This window comes from Grus americana, chromosome 17, assembly GCF_028858705.1.
Source record: "Grus americana isolate bGruAme1 chromosome 17, bGruAme1.mat, whole genome shotgun sequence".
Taxonomy (NCBI): domain Eukaryota; kingdom Metazoa; phylum Chordata; class Aves; order Gruiformes; family Gruidae; genus Grus; species Grus americana.
In genome coordinates this window covers 7,493,283-7,519,058 of record NC_072868.1, presented here as the reverse complement: position 1 = coordinate 7,519,058, position 25,776 = coordinate 7,493,283, and the positions used below count along the sequence as shown (strand labels likewise).

General features: G+C 37.6%; 2 protein-coding genes across 25 annotated transcripts in view; one reads left to right on the top strand and one right to left on the bottom strand.

Annotated features, from left to right (window-relative positions):
* Positions 1–14,846, top strand: part of SULF2 (sulfatase 2) — a 165,114-nt gene extending 150,268 nt beyond the window's left edge. For all 12 annotated transcript variants that reach the window (XM_054845144.1, XM_054845147.1, XM_054845146.1 and 9 more), the window contains 9 exons: positions 975–1,071; positions 3,198–3,292; positions 5,442–5,501; positions 5,985–6,154; positions 6,620–6,762; positions 6,983–7,106; positions 8,480–8,510; positions 8,814–8,870; positions 10,192–14,846. In XM_054845144.1, coding sequence (XP_054701119.1) covers positions 975–1,071; positions 3,198–3,292; positions 5,442–5,501; positions 5,985–6,154; positions 6,620–6,762; positions 6,983–7,106; positions 8,480–8,510; positions 8,814–8,870; positions 10,192–10,222 — 808 coding nt within the window. In that variant the 3' untranslated portion in view covers positions 10,223–14,846. The remainder of the gene's footprint in view (positions 1–974; positions 1,072–3,197; positions 3,293–5,441; positions 5,502–5,984; positions 6,155–6,619; positions 6,763–6,982; positions 7,107–8,479; positions 8,511–8,813; positions 8,871–10,191) is intronic.
* The window catches only part of NCOA3 (nuclear receptor coactivator 3), an 84,691-nt gene continuing 71,590 nt past the window's right edge, over positions 12,676–25,776 (bottom strand). For 7 of the 13 annotated variants that reach the window (XM_054845128.1, XM_054845127.1, XM_054845126.1 and 4 more), the window contains 11 exons: positions 25,367–25,502; positions 24,057–24,248; positions 23,282–23,521; positions 21,564–21,690; positions 20,870–21,041; positions 19,793–20,089; positions 18,712–18,816; positions 18,032–18,257; positions 17,638–17,812; positions 16,924–17,065; positions 12,676–15,938 (listed from right to left, as the gene is read on the bottom strand). In XM_054845128.1, coding sequence (XP_054701103.1) covers positions 15,927–15,938; positions 16,924–17,065; positions 17,638–17,812; positions 18,032–18,257; positions 18,712–18,816; positions 19,793–20,089; positions 20,870–21,041; positions 21,564–21,690; positions 23,282–23,521; positions 24,057–24,248; positions 25,367–25,502 — 1,824 coding nt within the window. In that variant the 3' untranslated portion in view covers positions 12,676–15,926. The other 6 variants (XM_054845134.1, XM_054845136.1, XM_054845133.1 and 3 more) reach the window with 5 other exon arrangements.

Below are 25,776 nucleotides of genomic sequence, written 5' to 3'. Positions count from 1 at the left end.
ATCAGAGAATTGTGCCCTCTTACCCCAGCTCTCGTGAATGTTCAGGACCCATAAATCACTATTTGTGCTTTTCTTCTGGAACAAGTCAAATTGATTTATGCTGCCTTACTGGGTGAATCCCAAATCCATACAAGGAACCATCAGGAAGGTTGTGCATAATTTGTGAGGAGTCCCCAGGAACACTTGCAGAAAAGGTGGAACTGCAACATGCATGAGGTGGTTTAAAGAAAATAAAAGGAGTATTGAAAATACTCAGCTTTAATTTAAACAAGCATTTGAAAGTGATTACGTGGTATTTGTTGACCCCTAATAAGCTTCTTAGGTAAATCTGTCAAGCATTTGTTTTTGAAATAATTTAAAACTTGGATTGCATTAGAAGTTAGCGAAACGTAAGCACGTAAAATTGTCAGAGGGTATCTTGCCTTTGAAGTCAGGGAGATATCTTTGAAAAACTTTATTCCTTTTGTAGAAAACAGGAAAATTTCTTTCTTTCTTTTTTTCCCTTCCTTTTCTTTATGATGTAGTAATACATCTTGTAAAGAAGTACTTTATCCTTGCCCTTACCCCTGTATCACTTAATTATGCATTGGGAAATTGCTTCTGAGTAATGCTTTCAGTGCTTGCTAGTTAGTAGAGATTATTTATGTAGACAGCCTAATGAATAAGCAAGAACTCTGTGCAGCACAATTTACATATAGAAATTAAGTAGTCAACAGGTTCTGCTTGAATAGGAATATTCTTCTTGAATTTTTCTACTTCTGAAAAATTTCCATGGCAACTCAAACCAAGCTTCTTTCCTGGCTCATAGCACACTGTTCTTCTCTTGAATGAACACTGGTTTTTTTGAATTCTGCCTGTCATCTCCAATCTGGCTTCTCATCTGTTCTGGACTTGTGTTATTAGAACCAGCTGTTTGCATTGCTCTGTGTGTGTGTAGCCACTATACTAAATATGGTTTGTTTTCCAATGCCAAGGTGCTATATCCTGGAGAATGATACCGTCCAGTGTGACACAGATCTGTACAGGTCACTGCAAGCTTGGAAGGACCATAAACTTCATATTGACCATGAGGTCAGTGATGCATTTTCAGTCTGTGTTTTTCGCATGGTTTTCTGTGGGCTGATAGGATCATGCTGACTGTGTGTGTGTCTGTCCACCTGTGAGTGTCTTTGTGGAACTTTTTGAACTTGCTCGCTGATTTCAGACTAGATATTTCAGAGATAATGAAGTTATTACAAGTTTGTGAAGACAAGATGCTGCATGGAGGAGAGAACTGCAACTGAAGGGACAGCTGAGAAATATCATAAGCCTTATGAGATAAATGAGAGACTTATAAGTGTTCCCATCCTGGGAAAAATTTCATCTGGAGCTTTTTCACATCTTATTAGCCCTGCTCCCCAATGTACCTCTCAAAATTCATGGATGAAGCGGCTAAGCAACTCTACACCGTATTTGAGAAGCTGTGCCAGTGTGGTGAAGTTCCCACTAACTGGAAAAGGGGAAACACAATCCCCATTTTTAAAAAGGGGAAGAAAGGAAGAGCCGGGGAACTACAGGCCAGTCAGTCTTACCGGTGCCTGGCAAGGTCATGGAGGAGATCCTCCTGGAAACTCTGCTAAGGCACATGGAAATTAAGGAGGCAATTGGTGACAGCCAACATGGCTTCACTAAGGGCAAATCGTGCCTGACAAATTTGGTGGCCTTCTACGATGGGGTTACAGCGTCTGTGGATAAGGGAAGAGCAACTGGTGCTGTACACCTGGACTTGTGCAAAGCATTTGACATTGTGCCACGTTGCAGGCCTGCAGCTGTCAAACATAAACCCAAGGAAAAGTGAGCTTCGTTAGTTTCAGTGCTTTTAGAATTATCTATTTTGCTTGCTTGTATTTTTCTTAAGCCTTGCACTTTGGAACTGAATTGGTTTTTCTTAGGCTTGTATATATGAAGAACCTGGAGATCATTTGCCCTGTGAAATATACTTGTAAAATTTCATCTGACATTTTTGTCACTAATATTGAAGAATACAAGCTCAAACCCTTCACACATGTTGCATATGAATTAGGCAGTTTTCTAAGGACCAGATAATGGAGGAACAAATGCCAAAGAGAAGCATAAAAAAAGGACCTCCTGTAATCTCTTACCAAATTAATGAATTCACAGGAAAGTCCTATGTAAGAACTTGTTGCCCCCCCTTTGATGGCACAGATTGACATGTAGCAAGGCTGGTAGATACTGAAAAACTTGCTAGATCTGCTAGGATTCAGAAAGGGCAGTTTCAGAATCGCTGAACTATTCTAATTCCTTTTTCTTTGGAAAATGTAGGCTCTATGGAGTGCCGAAGAAAATGAGAGCTCACTTCTGTCCTGTTGTGTTCCTGATTTAGGGTCACACAGCTGGATTCTTTGTGTGTTTTTCTTGAACATTCTGTCCTGCCTGTGCTTCAGCAGCCGTGTGCTTCTACCAGGCTTATGATCACTGATGTCTACTGGTAGCTTTGCAGTGACTTCATTGTTCACATTGGATTACTTTGTTTTTTCTGCTGTGTAAAGAACGGAAGTAGAAGCCTGTAATACCCATCTGAGTGGAAATGGGCTACACTGTGTGAGCTAGATTGAACAAAAGCAGGAGTTTCATTTACTGAAAAAAAATAGACAGTTAAAAATAAATCATGCAGATGGCACAATTAACTGCTAATCCATATCCCATGTGGCCAGATCTTGCTAAAGACTGCCATGCAAAATGACGGAGCCTTGCTGCTTTTCTTTTTCAGAAGTTCTGAAGGGACTTCAGAGCACTCCCTCCCCATCCCCTCCTTAGGTTCATAACAGGATGAAATTTAAGGGCTTCATTTTCCTTAGAGTAACCTTTCTCCTCTTGCAAATGTGCTGTAGGGCACAGGAGGACAAATTACAATGGAACCAGGAGTGGGTGTCTACCTGAGGCTGTGTCCCCCATTCCCCAGTGCCACATTCCGCTCTCACAATTCAGTAATCAAAGCAGGGAAAGTGCCAGTGAGGTTTCCTCCTCCGGTAGTTTCCTTTTGGAAAGGCAGATAATTTGAAAATGCTTGTAAGTGGTGAGAATCATGGAAGGTGGTGAAGAGGGAGCATTTGGTGACAGTAGAATGGGTTTGAGGAGGTTAGAGTAAGGCTAAATCATACTGTATTTTTTTTAACCTGTGTCTTTACTTTTTGTAGATTGAAACTTTGCAAAATAAAATAAAAAACCTGAGGGAGGTGAGAGGTCATCTGAAGAAGAAGCGACCTGAAGAGTGTGATTGTAATAAGATAAGGTATTTCTTGTGTACTTCAGAGTAATTATTTGTCACGTGCAACTGTAGCTGATTTCTGTCTTCACCAGAGATCAGAATCTGTTTTAAGTGGCTGCCTACTTAACTATATTCTTGTGTAACGCTTTCTGGGGGAGTTGGGCTGCTGCAGAAGTACAAGGCCCACCTTCTGCTAGGCAGGAGTTTAATTGCCTCTCTGTCAAGTGGTGATGATGTAACAGGGCATGTTACATGGCTTCTAAATGAGTTAGTTATGCTCTTGTACTGAAGATGCTGCTATTAGATACCAGAGATTAATATTTTAAGCTGCAGGCTTTCTTCTGAAAGCTTGCTTTCCACAAGTGCAAATTGTCAATATGGTGCAGTGTTAAACAAACTTGTTTTAAAAAGAAGAGTGTGTGAAGTATATGGAATAATGGGGTGGGGAGATGAGATGAGGGAATTTCTTCCCATTCAATTTTTTCAGGGCTGGATGTATTCTCTCTTAGAATGCAATACTGCAATATTTAGCAGCTATGTCAGGTGGGAGAAGCAGGAATTAACAGTTGGTGCAGAGTAACTGTATTTTTTAACCATCACTGACTTAGTGCACCAGATCTTTTTTCCCCTAGTAGAGATGATTTGTGAATTAAGTGCAGCAGTGATTATGCATTAAGATCTCTGCATAATTGGTTCTCTCATAGCCTAATATTTGCAAAATGGCTGTAGGATCAGCCCACCGATTGCATCGAAAGAAGGTTCAAGCACACCTGAAACCTGGGGAGCAAGCAAACTCTTGCTCTGCAAATAAGCACAGCAGAAAATCTTTCAGAATCAAATGTTAACCCAAATAGAATTTGCCCCTGAGAAAACTGTTCAGAAACTGGGAGCAGCTGCTCCTGATCAGAATGATCACAGAGCAATCTCTGAGGCTGCTGTGAGCCAGATGTCACCAGGAGTACAGCAGCCACACTGGTAGTAGCAGTATGAGTATCACAAAAAAAGCCGTACCTGGATGTTCTCAAAACCACGAGGCAGCCCTGCCATTGTCTGTGGCTAACGCAGCTTTACCCAAGTAGCCTCTGTGAGGCTCAGCCTCTTGGTGCAACAGAACGGGGGTAACACTTAAATCCGAGGAGCTGCAGCATACCCTGGTTTTACAGACGTGAGGTACGTAGTCATTGTGGCCCATGGGGATTCTGCAACATAACAGCTTCAGCGCAGATCACTAAAACATGGAGAACATCAGTTTCTTGGGCTATGCCAAGCCATATGTGGAACCCATGGTAAAAAGTGTTTAAAATGAAATCAGTATCATTCAAAATGGCAACCCCCACAAAAAAAGTTTATATTGTCTTCTAATCCACTGCTTTCAAAACTGATGTTAACAACTGAGTTTGTTTAATATATACTATAAAGATGAAGTAATTTTTATAACAAATGTTTTATTGTAAATGTAAAGAATGTTACATTTTTCAGGCCCAAAATAGGAAGCACTTACTTATATTTGTGAATAGCATTATTAAGATGAATAATCCCACTGAAATCAATGAAGTTAATCATCTGAATTATATATGTTTAAGTGTTTGCAGAATTGCATTGAATTAGCATTTAGGATTAGTTAAGGAAATACACGCTGTCTGTGGAAGACAGAAAAAATTAACTGAAGATAGCTAGTTCTTTATTAATCTTATTTTGTTAATTTGCTATAAGGATTAAATTTATTAAAGCTCCCAGTAGCATTACTAATTTAAGAGATTTGTTCTGTTTTGAAGGGAATCTTAGTCTGACAACTAATTGAATTCTGATGTACTGTTTAGAAAATAACCTTTATTGAACTTAGTTTGTCTTTGCTGATTTTATCTGCCCTGTGTAGGGAAACAAGAACCAATGACAACTAAAATTGAACTGTGGCTACGTATTGCAGTGCAGCTGTAGGGCACCAGAGGTCACTGTGCACGAATGCTCTGAGGAAAGAATGAGGCACCACAAGGCTCAGGAGTGCCTGACCCAGTCTAGCAAAGCTGCTTTGTATTCAATTTATTCACATGAATAAATTAAAGGAAGAAGTGACACTGACTTAAATCTGCTTCAAATCCTGTACGATATTGTGGTACGAATAGGAGTGATTGTCTTTCTGTGGTTCAGTAACAATGCTGGTTTTATTTTCCAGTTACCATTCAAAACACAAAAGCAAACTGAGGCACAAGGGATCTGGTCTTCATCCTTTCAAGTAAGTGAAGGCCTGTGCCTTTGAAAGAGGAAATGCAAAGACATTAACATTTGGTCTATGCACACTTGTTACAAACAAAGCAAAAAAATGTACTATTTCATTTATCCGGTATTGAAAAGAATAAACACACAGACACCTGAGCAAGGAACTAAGCCCCTGTTGAAATGCTTGTAAATTCTGAGATAAGGTTTCTGGTTTGGGAGATGTCACATCACAGGTTCCAGGCAAGCCTAAGCGCCTTTGGAGGCTGGTGGGGTTTTTTTGTTTGTTTTTTTTGTTTGTTTGTTTTTCTTTTTTTTTGTCTCTCCAGTGCCATTGAATTGCAGAGTCATATCCAGAGCAATTTGGAAGAGAAGCCATTTAATTAAAAAATACCAGTTCTTCCTTTCCCTCAAAGCAGCTTATTGTATTAGCTGCTTCATTTTTTTTTTAAATGTGTTCAAGTATAACAGTCTGCATGACCCTAATGTTTCATGTGTGCAGGAAAGCCCTACAGGAGAAAGACAGGCTGTGGCTGCTCAGAGAGCAAAGACGAAAGAAGAAACTGCGCAAACTGCTGAAGAGAATAAAAAATAACGACACGTGCAGCATGCCTGGTCTGACCTGCTTCACCCATGACAACCAACACTGGCAAACTGCTCCCCTGTGGACACGTAAGGAGACTTTAAACTAAATCAGAGGCAGGCGGGTACTGGCGAGGCTGGGCTAGGATGCTGGGTTACAGGAAGTCATCAATGTCATTAGTGATGTAGCCAAAGCCATGCAGTCTTCTCGTACTAAATAATCTCTGTTTCAGTGTTGCCATTATCTTTGCACAAAAGGCAAGGGAGTTAAAAACAAAAACAACTGCAAAAAAACCCCTAGGGATATTGTACAGTACAGTTATGGGTAGTATCTCACCATGCGGAATGGTTCCCGACCAGAGAAGACAGAAGCCAAGATGTTGCTGTGTCAGGAGGGCAAGAAGCTGATGCTGGAAGGCATTCTCTGCTTTAGAGCTCAGGAGTGAGAGAGAGAGAAACTGTCCATGAATAAAGTAATACCGTAAACAAAAAGTGATGAACAGCGTCAGAGACAGCAGCATGTAGCTCATGTCTTTATAACTCTTCTATTTGCAGTGGGCCCATTCTGTGCCTGCACCAGTGCCAACAACAACACATACTGGTGTTTGAGGACAATCAATGAGACCCACAACTTCCTGTTTTGTGAATTTGCTACTGGATTTCTGGAGTATTTTGATCTCAATACCGATCCATATCAGGTATTTGATCATAGAACAGCTCTAGAAATACATCATTGTTCCTTCTTGATGATAAATTGAAATAGCATGGTATTGGTGCAGGATGTAGATAAGGCCTAAATCATTGAACGTGATATGATTTGGCTTTTTTCCCGTTAGGACTAAACCACATGTATTCTATATATGAAAGTTACCAAACTAGAGAGCAATAGTTACTAACAAGAACCCCTGTTTATTGCAGCTAATTAATGCAGTGAATACGCTAGATAGAGATGTTCTCAATCAACTGCATGTCCAGCTCATGGAATTAAGAAGCTGCAAAGGGTATAAACAATGCAATCCAAGAACTAGGAACATGGATCTGGGTAAGTGCCTCTCTTGCCACGCTCGAAAATTCCCCAAAGGAAATGGGGCTCACTCTTACCATCGTGAAACTTGTATCAGTCAGAAGGATTTTAGTATTTATTTACACTAGCAATGTCCTGCTGAGGCTGATGGCTGTACGTTCAAATTCTGTATTTGTTCGATTTGTGTTATGTAATGTTTCTTAAATGAAGAGTGAGATTTCAGTAGTCTAGTGAGGAGCATTGATGAGATGCAGGGGAAGGAACAAAAGTGATGAAAGAGGGTAAGAATACCCGAACAGCTACTTCCAAGCTCATAGACTCACAGGGCAATTCGAGTCGGAAGGGACATCTGGAGTTCATCTGGTCCAAACCTCTGCTCAGTGCAGGGTCAGCTCTCAGGTCAGACCAGGTTACTCAGAACTCTATACAATCCCATCTTGAAAACCTCCAAGGATGGAGACTGCACAACCAGTTTGGGCAATTGAGTTTCAGCATTCCAGCTGCAGGCACAAATTTAAAAGCACTTCTTTTAGAGCCAGTGCAGTCCATGCAGCGTTGTGGTAAACTGCTTAAAAAATAACTTGAACTTCAGAAAGGACACTAGTGCTTAAGCTGACCAGTTTTCCGTAACCTGTGTTACTGCAAGGTAGGTGTAAAATAGCAGCACATGTACAAAGGGTTGCATTATGCTACCAAACGATGTGGTCTTGTTGACTGTAGATTGAATTCCAAAAAGCAAAATGGGCCTTTGGGCTTTTACTCTTGTTCTAGGCTAGTGTCATCCTTTCCTATCCCTTAAATTTTCTCTGGGTCTACTCAGTCACTCAAGGGATCTGGTTTTTATACTGCCTGTGATTTTATTTTATTTGTTCAATATTTAATGATGATAGCAAACCAAAAGGTACAGTTACTTATATTTCTTCTTTATAAATTGCATTTCTTATACCCCTTAGTACAATCAGCTTGATGTAAGAAATGCTATTTTTAAAAAATCGTAGCCTTTAGAACTTGAAGACCCCCCATCCCAAAAATACTGCTATCTTACTTGAGTCCACCAAGCCCAAAATACTATTTTGGGTCTTATTTAGTACATGCACCACATAGAGCTGGTCATTTTGAAATCAACAGGTTTTGGCATTTAAATACACCACTGAAGGACATTTACAGAAAAGTTTCAAAGGTTCTATCCCAATTTACAACCTATTTTACCTAGAATAAGGGTTTAAATATGAAAAAAAAACAGCTCTAGTTAGCATGTATAGAAACATTTATCATGGCATTACATGTTAATCTGTTAATATTCTTAGGTCTTTTTTAAATTTTTGCTTTACCTGGTACCTTATTCTCTTGCATACAATGGTTAGTAACATTGTTAATTTTTCCTCATCTAGGACTTAAAGATGGAAGCTACGAGCAGTACAGGTACATTTTTTAAAAAGTTAAATTATTATTCCTAAGTACTACCTTGATGATAACAGAGTTAGGAGTGTGGGATTGGGAACCACGTGGACAGACGCTGCCTGGAACAATGTTTGCAAGATCTTTCTATTCCAGTTACTGTGAAACACTGGAGCTATTTCTGTTTCAATGTTACAGCATGTTCTAATCTTTGTAGTCAAAATTTAGGCTAGACTCTTCTCCTTCCTCATCTTTCAGATGGTAGTGCTGGTGGTTTTCTTAGTGGTGATGGATAACTTTTTTCTCCTTTTGCTGCTTGAAAATTAGGCAGTTTCAGCGTCGAAAGTGGCCAGATGTGAAGAGACCATCATCTGCTAAGTCACTGTGAGTTGGGAGCAGTTCACGAAAAGCACTAAGCTTTTACTTACCTTTCTTTCCTTCACTTCTCTTTTTTGCATGCAGCACCTTTTTTAACATCATCATCATCTCTTCTCATGGAATGCTTAAGCGGGAAGTCCTCTAAATTATACAAGAAACATGGTACTGCCATGATTGCGGGGAACTACTACTGTACCTGTTGGTACCTGTTTTCTGGGAGTCAGGGAGCATTAAGGTCAAGGCAATTTCAAACTTGAGCAAAGGTGGATGCTCAGAAGAAACCAATTATGGTTAACTGCCATTAAAAATTAGAGACCATTATGTTGGTTTTGTCTAAATTTAAACTTGTAGCAGCTACCTAGCAGTCTCTCACACCATAAAGAAGGAACAAAATTGATTTCAATTTCTCAGACTAGAGAGAATATCATGTATTTTCTTGCTATTTATCCAAGCACAGCCTCATGTGTTGTGAGCAAAAAAAACCAAGCTAGAACAGAAACTAGACTATAAGACAGATCTGTACATTTTGTTTTATTCTGACACTATACTAAAAAAAAAAAAATTCTAAGAATGCTTTTTGCTTAGTGAACTGCTCTTTAAAACTTGAAGATGATATTCAGTTCTCAACTTGCCAAAGCCCAAAGGTGAGGCACAAATTTAAAGTAATGAAAAATAGTTACCTTTGCCATGCCAGTTGCTGTCTCTGAATCTCCCATTAAAAAGATGGTTGAAACTTCAGTTCATTAAAAATCGTAAGGTGGTCTCAAGTTGTGCAGTGAAAAAATACGTACAAGTACCTTAACTGGCAGTCTGGCAGTCTTAATGCGCCTGAGGGGATTTCCTCATTTAATGGTAATATTTTTATTTCTAGTTGAAGAGATCCAAACTGGCTTTAGAATCAAAATGAACCTAGAATTCATGAGATACAAGTTTTGAACAGGTTGACATTTCAAACATAGTTGGATTGTTTCTGTGATATACCTGCTATATTTTTATAGGTGGTCCACAGTGTTTCAGTTGTTTTTTCCTGCATGGAAGTATTAGATTGGATAATAGGGAAAAATTCTTCACCAAAAGGGTTGTCCAGCACAGGAACAGGCTGCCCAGGGAAGTGGTGGAGTCACCATCCCTGGAGGTATTTAAAAGATGTGTAGATGTGGCACTTAGGGACATGGTTATGGTGGACTTGGCAGTGCTAGGGTAACGGTTGGACTTGAGGATCTTAAAGGTCTTTTTCCAACCTAAATGATTCTATGATTAAAAATATATTTCTAACTACTTCCTACTGTAATGTTATACACTAAATTGTGTTTGTTTTATTTTAAAGAGGACAACTGTGGGAAGGATGGGAGGGCTAACCTCCCCCAACCGCTGCACCTCCATGAGGATACAAACTGGCCAGAACTTGAATCCATGTACAGACTAAATGAAAACATGTATGACTTCAGAAAGAATTCTAATGTTAGCCTGGAGGACTGGATAAACTTTGAGGCTGAAATAGATAGAATGTTTGCACTGGTGAGCGGATTAAATAGATGCAGTGAAATTATGGGAAATGCTGTCAGAAATACAGGTCTCTGAAATCCACTATTGTACCTGCTTTTTTGCTTTGGATTATACCTCACCTGCTTCACAATGCGTTTTACTTCAAGACGACACTACTAACACGGATCCAGGAATTGACAGAAGACAAAACAGCTGCATCCCAAAGAGGATTGCGATCCCGGGGGCAAAGTGTCCACAAAGACAGCAAAAGTAAACTTAAAACACTTTTCACTTCAACTGTATCTTCAGATGTCATGAGAAAAATCTTCAAAGCCAAGTGTAACTCTAAAGCAAGATTTAGAAATCATGGACACTTTGGCTTCTAACTGGAGTAAAGGTAATGGTGGAAAAGAACTTTTAAGAGTTTCAGGAATTGAAGTGAACAGCATTGAATATTCTCAACACCATGCTATTTCTCAAATTTCCTCTGAGGATATGTTTTAGTTCCATCTCTACTTGTCCATCCTATTGACACCTCTAGGAAAATTAGAGAAAACCTTGACTAACAGGATGCCAGATTCCTGGAGGAGTTGTGTAAATACTGATCAATATACTGTTTGAAAATAAATTCCTTCAGGTTGTGAAGAATTTTGTTAATAAAAAGAGTGGAATGCCCACACACCATTTCTCAAAATGTTACTTCATGTTGCATAGTACATTTCAGAATTTATCCATTTTTAAAAGTACTGAAAAATTTCAGTAAATGTACATCTTAAATTTTAATGAAATCAGATTTGTATGAAGTTTTTTTATGTGGTAATATTATATTGTATGTTGAAAACCAAAACAATTCCTTTGAGAAAGCAGCATTTGCTTAGTAGTGTAACTTTTACATTTATTTTAAAAAAAAGGCAGCTCCAAGAAGTTCAATACTTGTAGCCAATAAAGAATACTCTAGTTATAAGTGCAGTCTACAAAAAAGTAGATGTTCTGGATGACAGTTACTGTTTAAAGGCTTTTAAAGGGAAAACCCCATCATTTTACTAAGGAAGCACAGTGTACAGTGTCGATTTGAGTATTTTCATAAAGACGTTATTAAATACAATGTAGTACAGGCACTAGCGGCGATCTTTGTATTTATAGGTTTTTTCATGTTAATCTGCTACCTGGTTTAAAGGCACATGCAGGAGGGAGCTCATGTGACAGACTCGACCAACTGTGGCCTTCACTCTTAACAAAGAGGTACTTTGCTTTTTTTTTTTTTTCCCAAATACAAACTTAACTTGCACTTCTAGAAACACAGTGTAAAAATACACCTTGGGAATTATTTTGATTACTTTCCTGGTTTTGCACATTAGGAAATTCAAGTGGAATTACTTCATGAGGGGTAGAGATCTCTGGTACCACACCTCCATACTCAAAAAATATACTTGAATTTAGAAAATGAGAAAAAAGCCCTCTCAAAAAGTGGCAGCGGGGTCTTTCATTGTACATGCTCTGTAGTAAAACTAGGCTTGAGCCTGTAGTTATATCACACAGGAGTAAGTCAAATACACTTCCCAAAATTTTCTTGCAAGTTTCTTTTTTTTAGTTATGGAAGTAATATATGATTATCTGTTAATCTAGACATAGATTTTGTTTATAATCTGTTACAGAGTTCATGGACTGTTAAAGAAACATCTGCTAGCTAATGAGATCCTGCATCAATAGAAATAAGTAAAAATACTGAATTTAAACTCACCAATAGAAACAGATTTTTGCTGCTTTCCAGAGCAAAGTGTTAGCTGTCTACCATTCCCAGTAAGTACACAGAAAGAATACTAAGTTAGATTAAAAAAAATTTGCACTTACCTTTTTTTGTGGTCAGCCTATAATCTTTGATGAGGGCGGGACTATCACGACCCAGCATGGCCAGCGTTACCGTGCCTGTTGCGTATCAGCCAGAGGCTTGAAAAGGTACCATGTCCCTTTAGACCAAACCCTGAGTGGTGGGACGCGATATGACACAAGCAGCAGCAGTTACTTTATGAAAGGTAGGATGTTGCAAAGTTATGGGGAAAGCTACCACCTCTTCTCCTTTCAGCTCTGCTAAAGACTGCTGTTTAAGTTGAAAAAGACATTAATTCCAACTTTAGTTGCTAAATGGGCCTCACAGGTGGAAGGTCAAAGTTGTTACTCCCTTAGCTTTTATGGCCAACTGGGAAAAAATGTAAAACATTTACTATACATAGCTTTCCTCAGTAATAGCACCAGATTTCCTGTGACCTTTCCAAGATACAGTTATCAGCCTTAAAGTATTAGACAGCTACTACACCGTGTCACCAAGTTCTGATTTTAAATAGAAACCTTTATTTACATTATTATTAACATCCAAACACAAAAATCAAAAGAGCAGTAATACCTTACAACCAACTCTTTTATAAATCAGTCCCCATGATTTTTCTGTTTTGCAACATAGATACAGATATTTCAAGCAATACTTAATGTAAACTAAACTTAAATGCAATTCTCAATACTGTATGCCTTCTCCTGAGAATTTTTTAAAATATTGCTCTCACAATTACATGGTTTCACACTCGCTGTATCATTCTGTCATCTGGTAGTCTGCACATAAATTCTAAAATAAAATGTGTGCTAATTGGTACAACATTCAAATAGTTTTGTCTTATGACTGAAAATGGTCCTGATTTTCTAACTTTAAAAGCAGTATTTTAGGCGAAGATTGGAAAAAAATACTACATATGAATTTCATAAAAACATGGTTTCTGTGATCAAAAGAGTAACAAAGACATGTAGCAAAACAACGCTCATTACACAGCAGGGATCAGAGGTGGCTGTACTAGCTAATGGTTCTCTTCCTGTTGAAAAGTGTTACACAGGTTGTTTTTTTAAAACATTCAGAAAAATCTGCTGCTCTAAAACCAAAACAGAACTAACTGGTCGAGATATTAAAGTCAACAGATTTCAAGGTCAGTTTTATTTCCTGCAGTAGGTAAGATCTTCAAACTAGATGCAGTATTTAGGATCAGTGCTGCCAAGAAAGATGTTATCAATGCCTTTTAAAAATGCCCCCCTCCCCCCTTAATCAAGTTTAAACTAAAAATCTTTGGATTCAGCAAAAAAGTAGGTACTGGAAAGCTCCAGCATTCTAAACAGATGGGAAAAAGGATGATCCTTTACAACATCAGTCAGGTACCTGTTATACATAGATAGATGTATAAATAGAATCACTCATTAAAAAAAAAATTAAAAGGGAATGATGTATAAAGTTATATATAGTCTAATAGCTCACCTAATGAAAGCAATCAGGGTTTGTAGTTTCCATCAATATAATGAACAACTACAAAATATAAAGATTGTTCTACTCGGATTTGATATAAAAAGCAAGGGATTGTTGCCTTTCAACGTCAGTAGGCAGCACTTAACAAATAGATATGTTCTAGGAAATAAAAAAAGATAAAAGTTCCTTAGGCTTTTAAAAGTTTTGCATTAAAAAACACACATGAATTGGACTGAAGGTTTCAAATAAATACTACCACCTAATATATATATAGTCAATACTAATTGCAGAGACAGGGTTGCATAAAGCAGATCGATTGAATCTACATTCCCTTTGGAACACAACTGGCTGTATGCTGAGGATGAGCGTTTTGAGAATATTTCTAGTTAAAGTTATTTCTATTAAAATGGAAGATCACTGACTATTCTGGACAATAAAACCACCTCTTGCTTACAGTACACCAAGAAGAAGCAATCAAGAACACAGATATTTGTTTTTTACTCACTTGGGAGAAGTCAGTTTTCCATTACACAGTGAACAACAGAACAAAAGCACCACACATCTTAAACATTTCTGGGTCATCCTGTAGAGAAGTTTAGACGTTCGACTCATCATAACTGCCTGAAACTGGAAAAACTGCAAAGGGATCTTCATTTCAAGGAACCAAAATAGAGGCAAGGGGAACCCATCAGCGAATAATATCAATAAATTTGTAACCAGACTTAAATACTGATATGAGAGAAACCTGCTTAGAAAATACATTCATTACTATTAGAACAATCCAAGGAGGTGCAGACATTTGGTTAAAGTGTGGCTTAATATCCTTAAAGGTTTCTGGATGTCATGTAACAACAAATATTTTGCAACAGACAAACTTTTTTGAAGAACATTTAGAGTTCGTGAAAATTGACCAAAAAAGACACAATCCAGATTTATCAACTGAAAGGCAACGTATTGTAGAAAGACATGACCATCATGACAAGTCATAACACCTTACAATGCAGAGCCTTTTTGTCAAATTGCTTTATGTAAAAAGAAAGGTAACAAAGTGCTCACAGGTGGAGAAAGCATTTAACAACTGGTCTTTTATAAAAAGCTATATGTTAAAGATGTAAAAATAAATGAAGTGTTGAAGACCAAAAAACAGAAAGATGTGGGCCAAAGTCACCCAGCTTCAAAGTCATTAAATTTAACTAAAAAAAAAAAAAAAAAAAAAATTCTATTTGGACCTCAACTACACTGAGTTTACAGAAATCAATTTTTGTTAAATATTTAGCTTCACAAACTCTGCAAAAATGAGTTAGTGACCTACAAAAGTCATATATATAATACATTATCTTAAAGATCATATTTACAAAATTTATTCACAAAAAGACTGCAAAATTCTGATTCAGACTGCAGTGCCTTGCCTTGAGTTTTCTGAAGTTATTTTCAAAAAAAGATGAAAGATTATTGCTCTAATTTCCATACACAGAAAACATTACATTATGCAGTCTTTTCAAATAATTCTTAAGAGATTGTGTTTGAGAAGGAACATGAGTACACCCTACCTTCATATTAAGTCCTTATCAAAGATATTGCATTAATCCATTATATAGTCTTTTATAAAGTGCACTCAGCTGCACATCAGTATGTAAATATTAGTCACAATTGTGTTTAAATAATTTAAATTTATTATCCTCTCTTTTTACCCCTTGGCTTCAATGGACAGGATTTTGGACTGGTATGTGCCAATTCATTTTGCACTGCTACTTTGCTTGGGAAATCCTGGCTCGTGGGGGTAAGAGATTAAAAGCAGCATTTATATTCAGGAATTAATATAAAAGAGTCAAGGCTAGGAACTACATTCTCTGTCAGATATTGTTACTAGAGAAATCAGAAAATTCTTATCACCGTGACTTCTCCAGGCACTTTTGTCTGCCTGTAGTTAAAGGGCTTTGGATAGCTACAGTAAACAGATGAGGTATACCTGGAGTCTACCCATCATATCTACTAAAACGCCATTGCCAAATTCACATTTCTAGAGACAGAGCGCCAAAAATATTTACGTGACCTTTTTTTGTACACCACAATATACAGTAATACAGAGACTGCTTCTACTAAAGTGGGGTTTTTGTTGTTTTTCTTTTTTTTCTCCTCTGAATGAAGTAACTTAGGACATCATGGCGATTAACAGGAAAAATCACTTATTTCCAAAAGGCCAGTACTAGTTGCCATGAAGAATGCGTAGCTTTCCTTTATAATACTAGTGCATCATTAATACAGCGCATTCTTGTTTGAAGATATGGTTCTAGGTGTCAGCAGTATTTCTGTTAAAGAAAAGAAGAAATAATCATCAGAGAAAATAAAAAAACCACCTTTGCTAAAAAAACTGGTCAACATACTGCATTTTGAAGAGGAAAGCACTAGCAGTCAATTCCTAAGCAAAAGAATAGCATTTCAGTGCTCTGCTTTTGTAGAAAAGAAATGCAGTCCCAGAATTTCCTACACACATTATTTGGGTATCTTCACTGTATGATATGCGAGTTTGGAAAATCTGACACATCACGTTCATCTTCCCCTATTTATAAAAGGTACTTGTTATATCAAGGTCCTTACTTATCACCCAGAGGTCCTCAGATTATTTTAGCTGCTTTCTTAGGTTAATTCCGTAGACAAAATTTCATGAGGTACTTTCTACTTGCATAAATTTAGCTTATCTCAGTATTACATTGCTCATCCCTTGGTATTTTGTGGAAAGATTACAGCAAAAATATATTTAGTATTTCAGCCTTCTGTGCAGTGCCTGTTATTTGCTCACTTTTCCCTTAAATAAGGGTCCTAAATTTTCCATAGTTTCTTGCTATGCATACACAAGCTCTTCCAAGGTATTATAAGGCTAAGTATCATCATCAGCTTCTGCCAGAAAAAGGATACTGTGCTACCAGGATTCTTGGTCTGACTCATAAGAGCTATTTATATATAATCTTTTACATCTGCTCAAGATGCTTTTCACAATCTTCATGTCCTGCTCTCTGGGGTTTCTCCAGGCTCAGAAGTATTTAAGCAGCCTTTGTGCAGTTTAAGCCTTGATCCTACCTATGATACTTCAAAGCCAACAGCTAGTCACAGCATATGGCTTGGGTTCATCAAAAGTATCTCCTGGGACATATGAATGGCAGGTCCATACATGTAAATACAAACACAACAGGATAACTGAGAACAGGGTTGAGCCAGAGGAATGGCTTGAAGCAAATTGCACTCAGTGGGAAGAGAGCCAACAGATCTTTTCATTGGTCTTCACGTATAACTTACCTGGTCTGGACCCATAGGCATCCCTGACATAGGCATGGTATTAATATTCATCTGTCCAATATGGCCACTGCTGCCATTCATGTGCATCATACTGTACGCTGCTGGATTACCTTGATGGCTGAACTGCTGCTGTGGGAAAGAACTGAAGCACAAAAGGACAAATGAAAATACCTGCCAAGAACTTTACACATTGATATATTGCCTTCCCTGCACCAGCTGTCAACACGTGAAAGATAAGTCACCAGAAGCATAAAACTATTTTTACATTCACTTGGTTTCTAACTAATATCTGTTTAACGTAGAAACAGAAATTTCCCTCCCAAAAGGAATTTTGACTTTTTAGATATGCACAGAAGTATGTGTATGCATTTCCTATTGCAACCTCTTTGGAGGCTTCTGTTAGGACTGTACGTTGTAATACTATGCTGAACTTTTGTATTTCCCCCCAAGCTATTTTGCAATATTCAAAGACTAAGTATTGATTCCAGTTACACAGATTGTGGAGGTCCAATATGAATAAATGGAGCTAAGCATAAGATACATTTAATCAGTCTGTTTCCAGAGGAGGATCGAGGACATACAGACAACTAGAGATACAATTATTTTTCCCCTCTTCAAACTCCTTTTCCTACTGCAACCTATTTAACATAGCTTCTACTTTTGACAAAATGAAAGACAATTTTTGAGCTATTAGGTTATAACTGAGAAGTTCACCTGCTCCTGGCCATGCTTCCCGATGGCCAGCCCTTCATCTCAGGGGACTGGTACATTGTTGCTGTCTGAGGATGCTGCATCATAGGATTCTGGGAGGGTCCAATTCTTGATGACATCATTGGGTTGGGAGGGCTTGATACTCTGCTAAATGCAGGATCAGGTTGTTGGCTTATTCCTTAAAATACGAAGAACAGACAATATACTTCAGTTATTATCACCTAGTACTTTTAGTTTATCTTCTTGCAATGATGGGAAGGGAAAGAGTCATCCTTTTTTGTAGAAGTATTTTCCATTTTTTCAGAATGATAGGTATTTAGGTAGTCTGGATTAATAATAAGTGAAGAAAGGGAAAAGAACACCAGACAGACAAAACCCCCCATGTTAGTACTCGTACCATAATTAGGTGGATAGGGGAATTGCTGTGGAGGAACTTGAGCCATTGGAGGGCCTGTCAAAGCACTATCCATGCTTCCTGAAGCTGTCACGTTTGGTGGTGGACTGAAGGCCTGAGGTTGCTGTTGCTGCTGCATCATCATTGCCATCCTCTGTTGTCTAAAATGATGACTTATTAGCTCCCTGTTACGCTGAGCCACCATTTGAGCATTAAGAAAACCTTGCTGCTTTCCCCCAAAGAAAAGAAAAATCATATTAGAAAACATTTTTACAAATGAAATCGTCAGACTCAATCAAACACTCTAAGATCCAGCATATCCATTACAGAACAGAAAGATAAGAAAACCCACAGCCAGTACAAAAAGCATCAAAATATCAGGCAAAGGTCTTCATTATGCTGTCATTAGTGCTAAACAAATGATAAAGTAGATTACCTATCATATTCAACATGGAAAAGACTATTGGCACACTGTATCAATAGCATGACCTAATGAACAAATCCCTCTGAAATTTGATGAATAAGAGAGGTAAAAACCCACCTTTTTTAATTGTACAGGGAGAAACAAGACCAAAAGGAATGCTGTGGAACCATGAAAGAAAGTCCAAATTCTAAACAGACATGTAAAAGATATGTCTATTTAAAAATTACTGTTTCAGACAGCTAGTGCAATCATTACTTACCTGTGATCCCACCTGTGGCTGCATAACTGGTCTCATCACTGAGGTATTACCACTGACTGGATTTTCCATTTTCATTTCAAGCGCTTGACGAGTCTGATTCATAAACTTGGAAAAAGACATTTTAGCACTATTAGCTTGAAAATACCAGTAACTGAACAAAGTAATGGCAACTCCTCCAAAAAACATTTTTTACAAACCTCTTGCATCCATAAAGTGCAGTGGTTAATTTTTGCCTTGTTTGATGCACCTGAAGTACTAAACGATTTGGTTAAGCAGCTCAAACATAAAGAAAGAGAAAAACCTTGCAAACAGTGCAGCACTAACTGGCTTTTTTTTCTTCTTCCCTCAAAATTAGCACTTTTTAAGAACAAATATATATTTTATAGTCACAGAACAAGCAAGAGAGAACACACTATTTCCTAAGGATTAAACATCGCCATCCTGTGTCACGCAGCCCTATTTCAATTTTCCGTTTTATTTGTACATTGTATTTGATATCAGGACTGCATTTTCACATGGGGAATTCAATGCTGACATCCAGCAGCAATTTTTTAAGCAGTGCTTTCAACCCAGTGTTAAGGTCTACATGGCTGGATCTACTCTCTCGCCTTTCATCCTAAGAAAATACCTAAAATGACATCAAATCAATAAATGGAAAGCAAACCCATATTTCAATAAGCCCAAATGGTTAGAACACACAGTCAAAAAAAGTAACATTTGATTTGCAGGAGAAATGCAGCTGCCCATTTAATGATATCAGTGAGATTCAGATAAAATACTACAAACAGATAAATAGATCATCCACAGCTACGTTGTACGAGAGTACTGTTTTAAGTAGCAATTATGTTGTGTGCTGCAGAAACCAATCCAATCTGTAGCTAAGGAGGCTGATGAAGGAGGTTCTTTCACTCCTACAGCCATTAGGCACTCAGTGTGAAAAGCACTGTCAAAATGAAAGATCCATCCTTTCAATCATCTGCTGTAATGTCAATGTTTGTATTCATGAAGCAACACAATTCAGTGTGCACTTTATTCCATCCCAAAACAAGAAGAAAGTGTAAACAGAGGAGCAAAAGATTACCTGCTGCCCCTGAAGCCTCTGCTGGAGCTGCATGCGGAGCTGCTTTGGTGTATTGGTTCGAGGTCTCATCACATTTGCTCTAGGATGCATACTTTGAAGTGGAAAATTGCTCTGTTGGCTCATCTGATTCATTACTGAATTAAAGGATGGCTGTTGTCCCTGAATGTTACTAAAACCTCCTGGCATTGCTGCCCCTTGCCCTTGATAGGGCTGACCATATAACGAAGGCTTCTGGTCAATCATAACTGAAGATTCCTGACCTTGAAATGAATCTTGTTTGGCTTCCAAAGCTTGTCCCTTAAACAGATACAAAAGTGTTTTCACTAGTAGTTTATTCTTTAAGTAGGAATTGCTATAGAAACAATAAAGCTAACACAGCATACAACAACCAAGGGTTTCTTAGGTAGAACACAGCATGGACAGATTACTGTTAGTTTTGTCTCCAGACAAGTAAAATACCAAAAGTTGTTATTATTAATAGTATTTTTTTTTTAAATCACTTCTGCTGCACACTGCTTACATGGGCAGACCAATATCATAATTCAAGCCCTTCTGCACTTCTAAACTGCAGTTTGTACAAATGACCGTGTGATTTTGTGGTTTTTAGCAAGTTCCAAATTATTCATAGATTTTCTTTTTTCTATTTGCTAGCCATGCAAATTCAAGCTGGAACTAGAGGAGATGGAAGTGTCCTACTCACTAACACATCACTGCCACTCAAATATTTCACAATCCAAGCTCAGCTGACAATAATTTACTAAAGAAACCCAATGCAATTCTCTGCTTATAGAATTATAATGATTTACACACCCCCTATATACCAAAGCATATTACAATAAACTGATCTAAGATGATGTCATTTTATGTTTTTGTAATGCGCAAGAAATGTAATCAATACTGAGCTTCATCAGTGAAAATCACTACTCCAGGCAGATGCTTCCAAAGGCAGATTTAGGAAAGTGAAGACAAGGAAGCAAGGAGACAGAGTGAGTGAGGGGGCTGCCTTCACTTTCTTTTCAAGTAACAAAATAATACAGGTTTTTTGAAAATAAATGGCCAAATTCTCCTTTTACTTACTTGGTTTACAAGATCAGGAATTCCTAATGCTCTGTCAATTTCTTCCAGACCTGTGACATCCGTATTACTCAGCAATGTGTGCAGCTGATCCAAAAGTGCCCTTTCATCAGTCTGGCCTTCCATATTTGGTGCCGGACATAAGAGGTCATCCAAAGAGTTTCTAACTAATTGTCTGTATATATAAAACATTACAATCATTATGGACTATAAAGGCATACACATAGTTTTTAGATAATATATTGACCTGGAGATGATTAAGTACTATAATCACTCAGAAGGCTGAAGTAAGACTTAAGAACTTAAGTCCCAAATGTAGGTCCCAAAATGTCCAGTCAACTGCCATCTATCCTTGAATACACACACACACACACACCCCCCACCCCCCACCCCCATTTTCTCCTGGCTTCTGTATGTCTCACAGAGACATGATTTCAGATTTTCCCACCTCTTTTCTCCATGCCTCCCAACTCAAGGACTGATTGATTTTGTTAGCAACACTTTTTGTGGAGCTGGGTTAAAAGATACCCAAGTGTCATATCATGAGAAAACAGCAGCAGAAATGGAAACAGATTCTGACTCCAATCTGTTATCCCCACTGTATGTGCTACATTAATTTTTTTCCAGGTCTTAAATTCTTCTGATAAACAGTGAACACCTGTATTTAAACTTATCTTAAAACCTTCCCCAACTCTACCTGTTTTGTGAACCCCGTGATGCTTGCTCCATGGACAGCATGTTGTCAGGCCATGATCCTGGTTGGTTAGATGGTCCTGGCTGTCCATACAGATTCCCCCCCATGCCAATGTTTATCTCATTTGGCCCTGTGAGGTAAAACATTTGTGTGTTTTTTAAAAACAAAAGGTGTCCTCTTGCTCTCCCAGTGTTCACATAAAGCATTGTGGATTATCACACAAATTGTTAAGAAGTTTGACGAGCTTTCCATTAACGTGTTTAAAGTGTATACATACATAAACTCATAGTCAAGATAATTTCAGAAATATAACAGACCACAGATTTAAATATGACAGTGATATAAAGCTGGTACTGATACAAAGCTGGTACTGATACAAAGCTGGTACTGCTACTGCTTCTGTTAGAGCAGAATTGCTATTTCTAATCCTTAAGCCTCTAAAATAGGAACTTGAGAGAGACAGCAAAACTTTACATTAAAAAAAAAGTGTTCTGGCCAATGAAATCTGGGCACTAGCAAATATACATTGTCATAGTGACATCAACAACACTTGGCATTTTAAATTCCAAAACAGGGTGAAAAATCAAAGGAAACAGAAGGTACATAACAGCTCTTTGGGAGTATGGCCTTCCTTCTACCTATTCAGAGACATACAGCACCACATAGGAGAGTTTGTGCCATCCCATTATTTCCCAGTATTTGTAGGAATCACCTAGCAATACCAACTTCTAGGAAGCTAAGCGGAGGAACTCTGACTCAGTCAGGACTGCATAAATTCCTTCCTGATTTAGCCTTATATCCACATGTCGCATTGAAACAGTAAGTCTGTCTAAGAGAACTGGCAACAGCCCTGGTAGCCTTCGGTGATGAAAATGGAAAAAAAAGAATGCCAGTCTATTTCAGCCTGTTTCGGGCATGTGAGCATTGCCACATTAGACAGGACAATTTCAGCTCTAGGCTAAACCTTTGTTTGAGATATAGAACAGAAAAAAAGCATAGGCTTTAAGATTCTCTTTTAGACATGCAGCTTATTTTCTCCCATGCAAACATGAATACTTAAAAGAGAACCTGTACTTGCAATGTGTTTTATATGAAATTTGGAGACTCCATGTGAGAAGCATTTTGAAATACTTAAGAAAAAGCTTTAAAAAAACCTGATTACCAAGAAGTTAACAGCGAAAAAAAAAAAAATATATCAAGTACAATGAATTAATCAGAATACTAGTATCTTCATATATAATCATAGATGGTATTTAGTTCCTCAAATTTAGCAGAGATGTACTGCACTAGAGAAACAGAAATACACAGAAATTATCCCCCAAAATCTGAGGACTCAGCATGAATTATCTGTGTATGAAACACACAGATACCACCAGAAGAAAACAAAAAGAACACCAAAAAGTCATCAAATGTCCCAGTCAGGGAACAACAACAGTGGTTGAGTCAGCATCCCTGAAGGTATTTAAAAGACATGTAGGTATGCTGCTTAGGGACATGGTTTAGTGGTGGACTTGGCAGTGCTAGGGTAACGGTTGGACTTGTTCTTAAAGGTCTTTTCCAACCTAAATGAGTCTATAATTCTATTCTATAGTCTTTACCTCAAAAAGCCTTTGGATGAAAAGCTAGCATTCTACCAAAACTGAAAAGATTCTGATGACGAATGCTTATTAAGAAACTACTTAGATTGTGCTAAGTAGGACAATAAAAAGTAAAGAACTTACTCATGTGAATCATTTGCTGTTGTAGCATTGCTCTTGTACCAGGTAAGCTATTCGAGCGAATGGGCAGCCCAGACATAGAGCCACCCACCGCGGGTCTGGGAAGGGATGCACCAAACTCTGATCCTGGTCTCAACATTGAAGCAGAACTTGTGGGTTCCAACCTGTTCACCTTTGAATTTGGCAAACCCCAGTCTCCTGACTGATGCTGATTCATAGCTACATTTCTGTTGGGAGCACCTGCTGTAATGAAGAGCAGAAAATACAATAATTTTTCATCTAGAATACATTATATATTTTGCTTTTAGAATTATTTTTATGGGGTTTTGTTTTGTTTTACCAACAAGGACACCTGCCAATGACAGATCAATTCACTGAACTCTTACAAAAGCACCTAAAGTTTATCATGCCAATTTCTAAATCATCAAAGTATATTAATCTAAATATATTTTAAAATATTCATGACTGCCATCATGACCTATTCTTGCTTCTATATATTAAAAACATATGTTAAATTCAAAACTCAATATCGTAAAAAATAATTTAACTACTAAAGAAAAGTACTGGTAATAATACACAGATGGTAAATAGTTATGTTCTTACAATTTTAGCTAGGGACAGTAAAATTAAAAAGTATTTATATGCTGATGGCAAAATTAATATTCTTTCAATTTAAGCTTTCTTCTAACCAAAATTCATATTATAATCTTGCAATTTTTTTTTTTATATAAAAGCTTTTTCCTTTACAATGAGACCTATTTGTATATAATCAACAAACCCAGATTAGCTCCAAAATTTTCCTGGTTCTCAATCATTCTTGGACTTCCACCCATCAAGTTTGGCTTTTGTAACATGGAGAATGGATTGACATTCCTCACTGGAGCACTTGAACCCACAGGGCTGTCTAAAGACATGGCTCTGTTGAAAGGTGGGCGGGTAGTCTGCACAGACTGAGGACTCCTCATACCTGCTGAAGAATTAAAATATGCATGCAACTGTACATTTTAAATAGAAATTACTAGTTGTAAATTAAATAACTCTGATCTGTTTACAGGCACATATATTTGACCTTAAAGAAGCCAGGAATAGTAATTTTACTTATGTTCTCACTACACCAATCACATTTTGAGTACATAGTTAAGACCTTTTACAGGAAAAGCCAAATGCAGTTCCCTTTGGCCCCAGACATAAAAAGGTTTATTTTCATTTAAGTTCTGTAATGAACCATGTTTTTAACATTTTGAAACACACTGGTATTACAGACTCCTTGAAATATATGAGTGGACTGCCTAGTCTTCGGATAACCCTGACATGGAAATAGAAACAAGTCAAATGGTTCTGTCAGGAACATGTTGAATCCAAAAGCAGAGCGTTTCTGAGTACAGCATACTACGTGGACTATTTAACCCAGAAATCACTGTGCTCCACAGCCAATTGTGTCTGTGGCCTTACATGTTCTTATACCTGTTTTTACATTTTTCATTATCCATGTTTAACCTCCTTAGGTTACCTCAGCAATCTATTGCCCTATATAATCAAGAGATGACAAATGTTATAAAAGGAGGTGACAACTGCAATGACGCTGGTCTATTAGCAAGGTTATCTTTCCCTCCTACTCAGCTTCCTACTAAGGAAGGCATTCCTTTCAATGTCAAGGAGTACTGATCTGAATTTGCAGGCCACAAGATGTTTTCGCATAGAATAAGTGGGAAATCAAAAGCTTGCTACCAATCCCGTAATACTTCCCTAGTCATTTGTAAGGAACGAAAATTCTCAATTTTAATCTAGAATTCGTAAAATGTTTTTCCTGATGTCTTGTCTCTGACAGACGCAGAAGTAACAATAAAATAAGGAACTGAAGTTAACTTTATTAATTGTGTATATAGTAGATGAGTGCTGTGAAGATAGCTAATAGTGTACATAGTGGCCTAGGAAAGCATAATTAGCCATTTTGTATTGCATTTGTCCTTGAAGATATAGGAGATCAAGAAAGTATTCTCTAAGCATTTGAGGATGCATTATGTTTACATCAGGTAAGAAGAAAACCCTAATTTCAAAACCAAAGTGATATTAGATTAAATTCCTTACCCAATAGGGCATTTCCTTGAAATAATGCTTGCTTTGTTCCCAGGTTATTTCCATTTGCAGACATAGCATTATTGTAAAACTCTGAACTAGTCAGATCACCGAGAATTGCATCCAAATTATCCAAGTCTCCACTCATCTGAAAAAGATGCAGTAAAATACCAAGGTTATTTACTATCATATGGCTATCCTTCAGCTTTTATTTAGTTCCTAACTAATCTTAAAAGATTTAACTGGGAGACAAATGTTTTAGTTCACTGACAGTACCTTGGGCTATCTCTCCATTTCCAAAGAACTTCAGATATCATTTAGCTACATTTTTTTTAGAGTATTTTGCTTGGCTAATTTTGAGAATTAGGAGAAAATTGAAGTACACAAACAAAAAGAAAAGCACCTTTGAATATAAACATTTC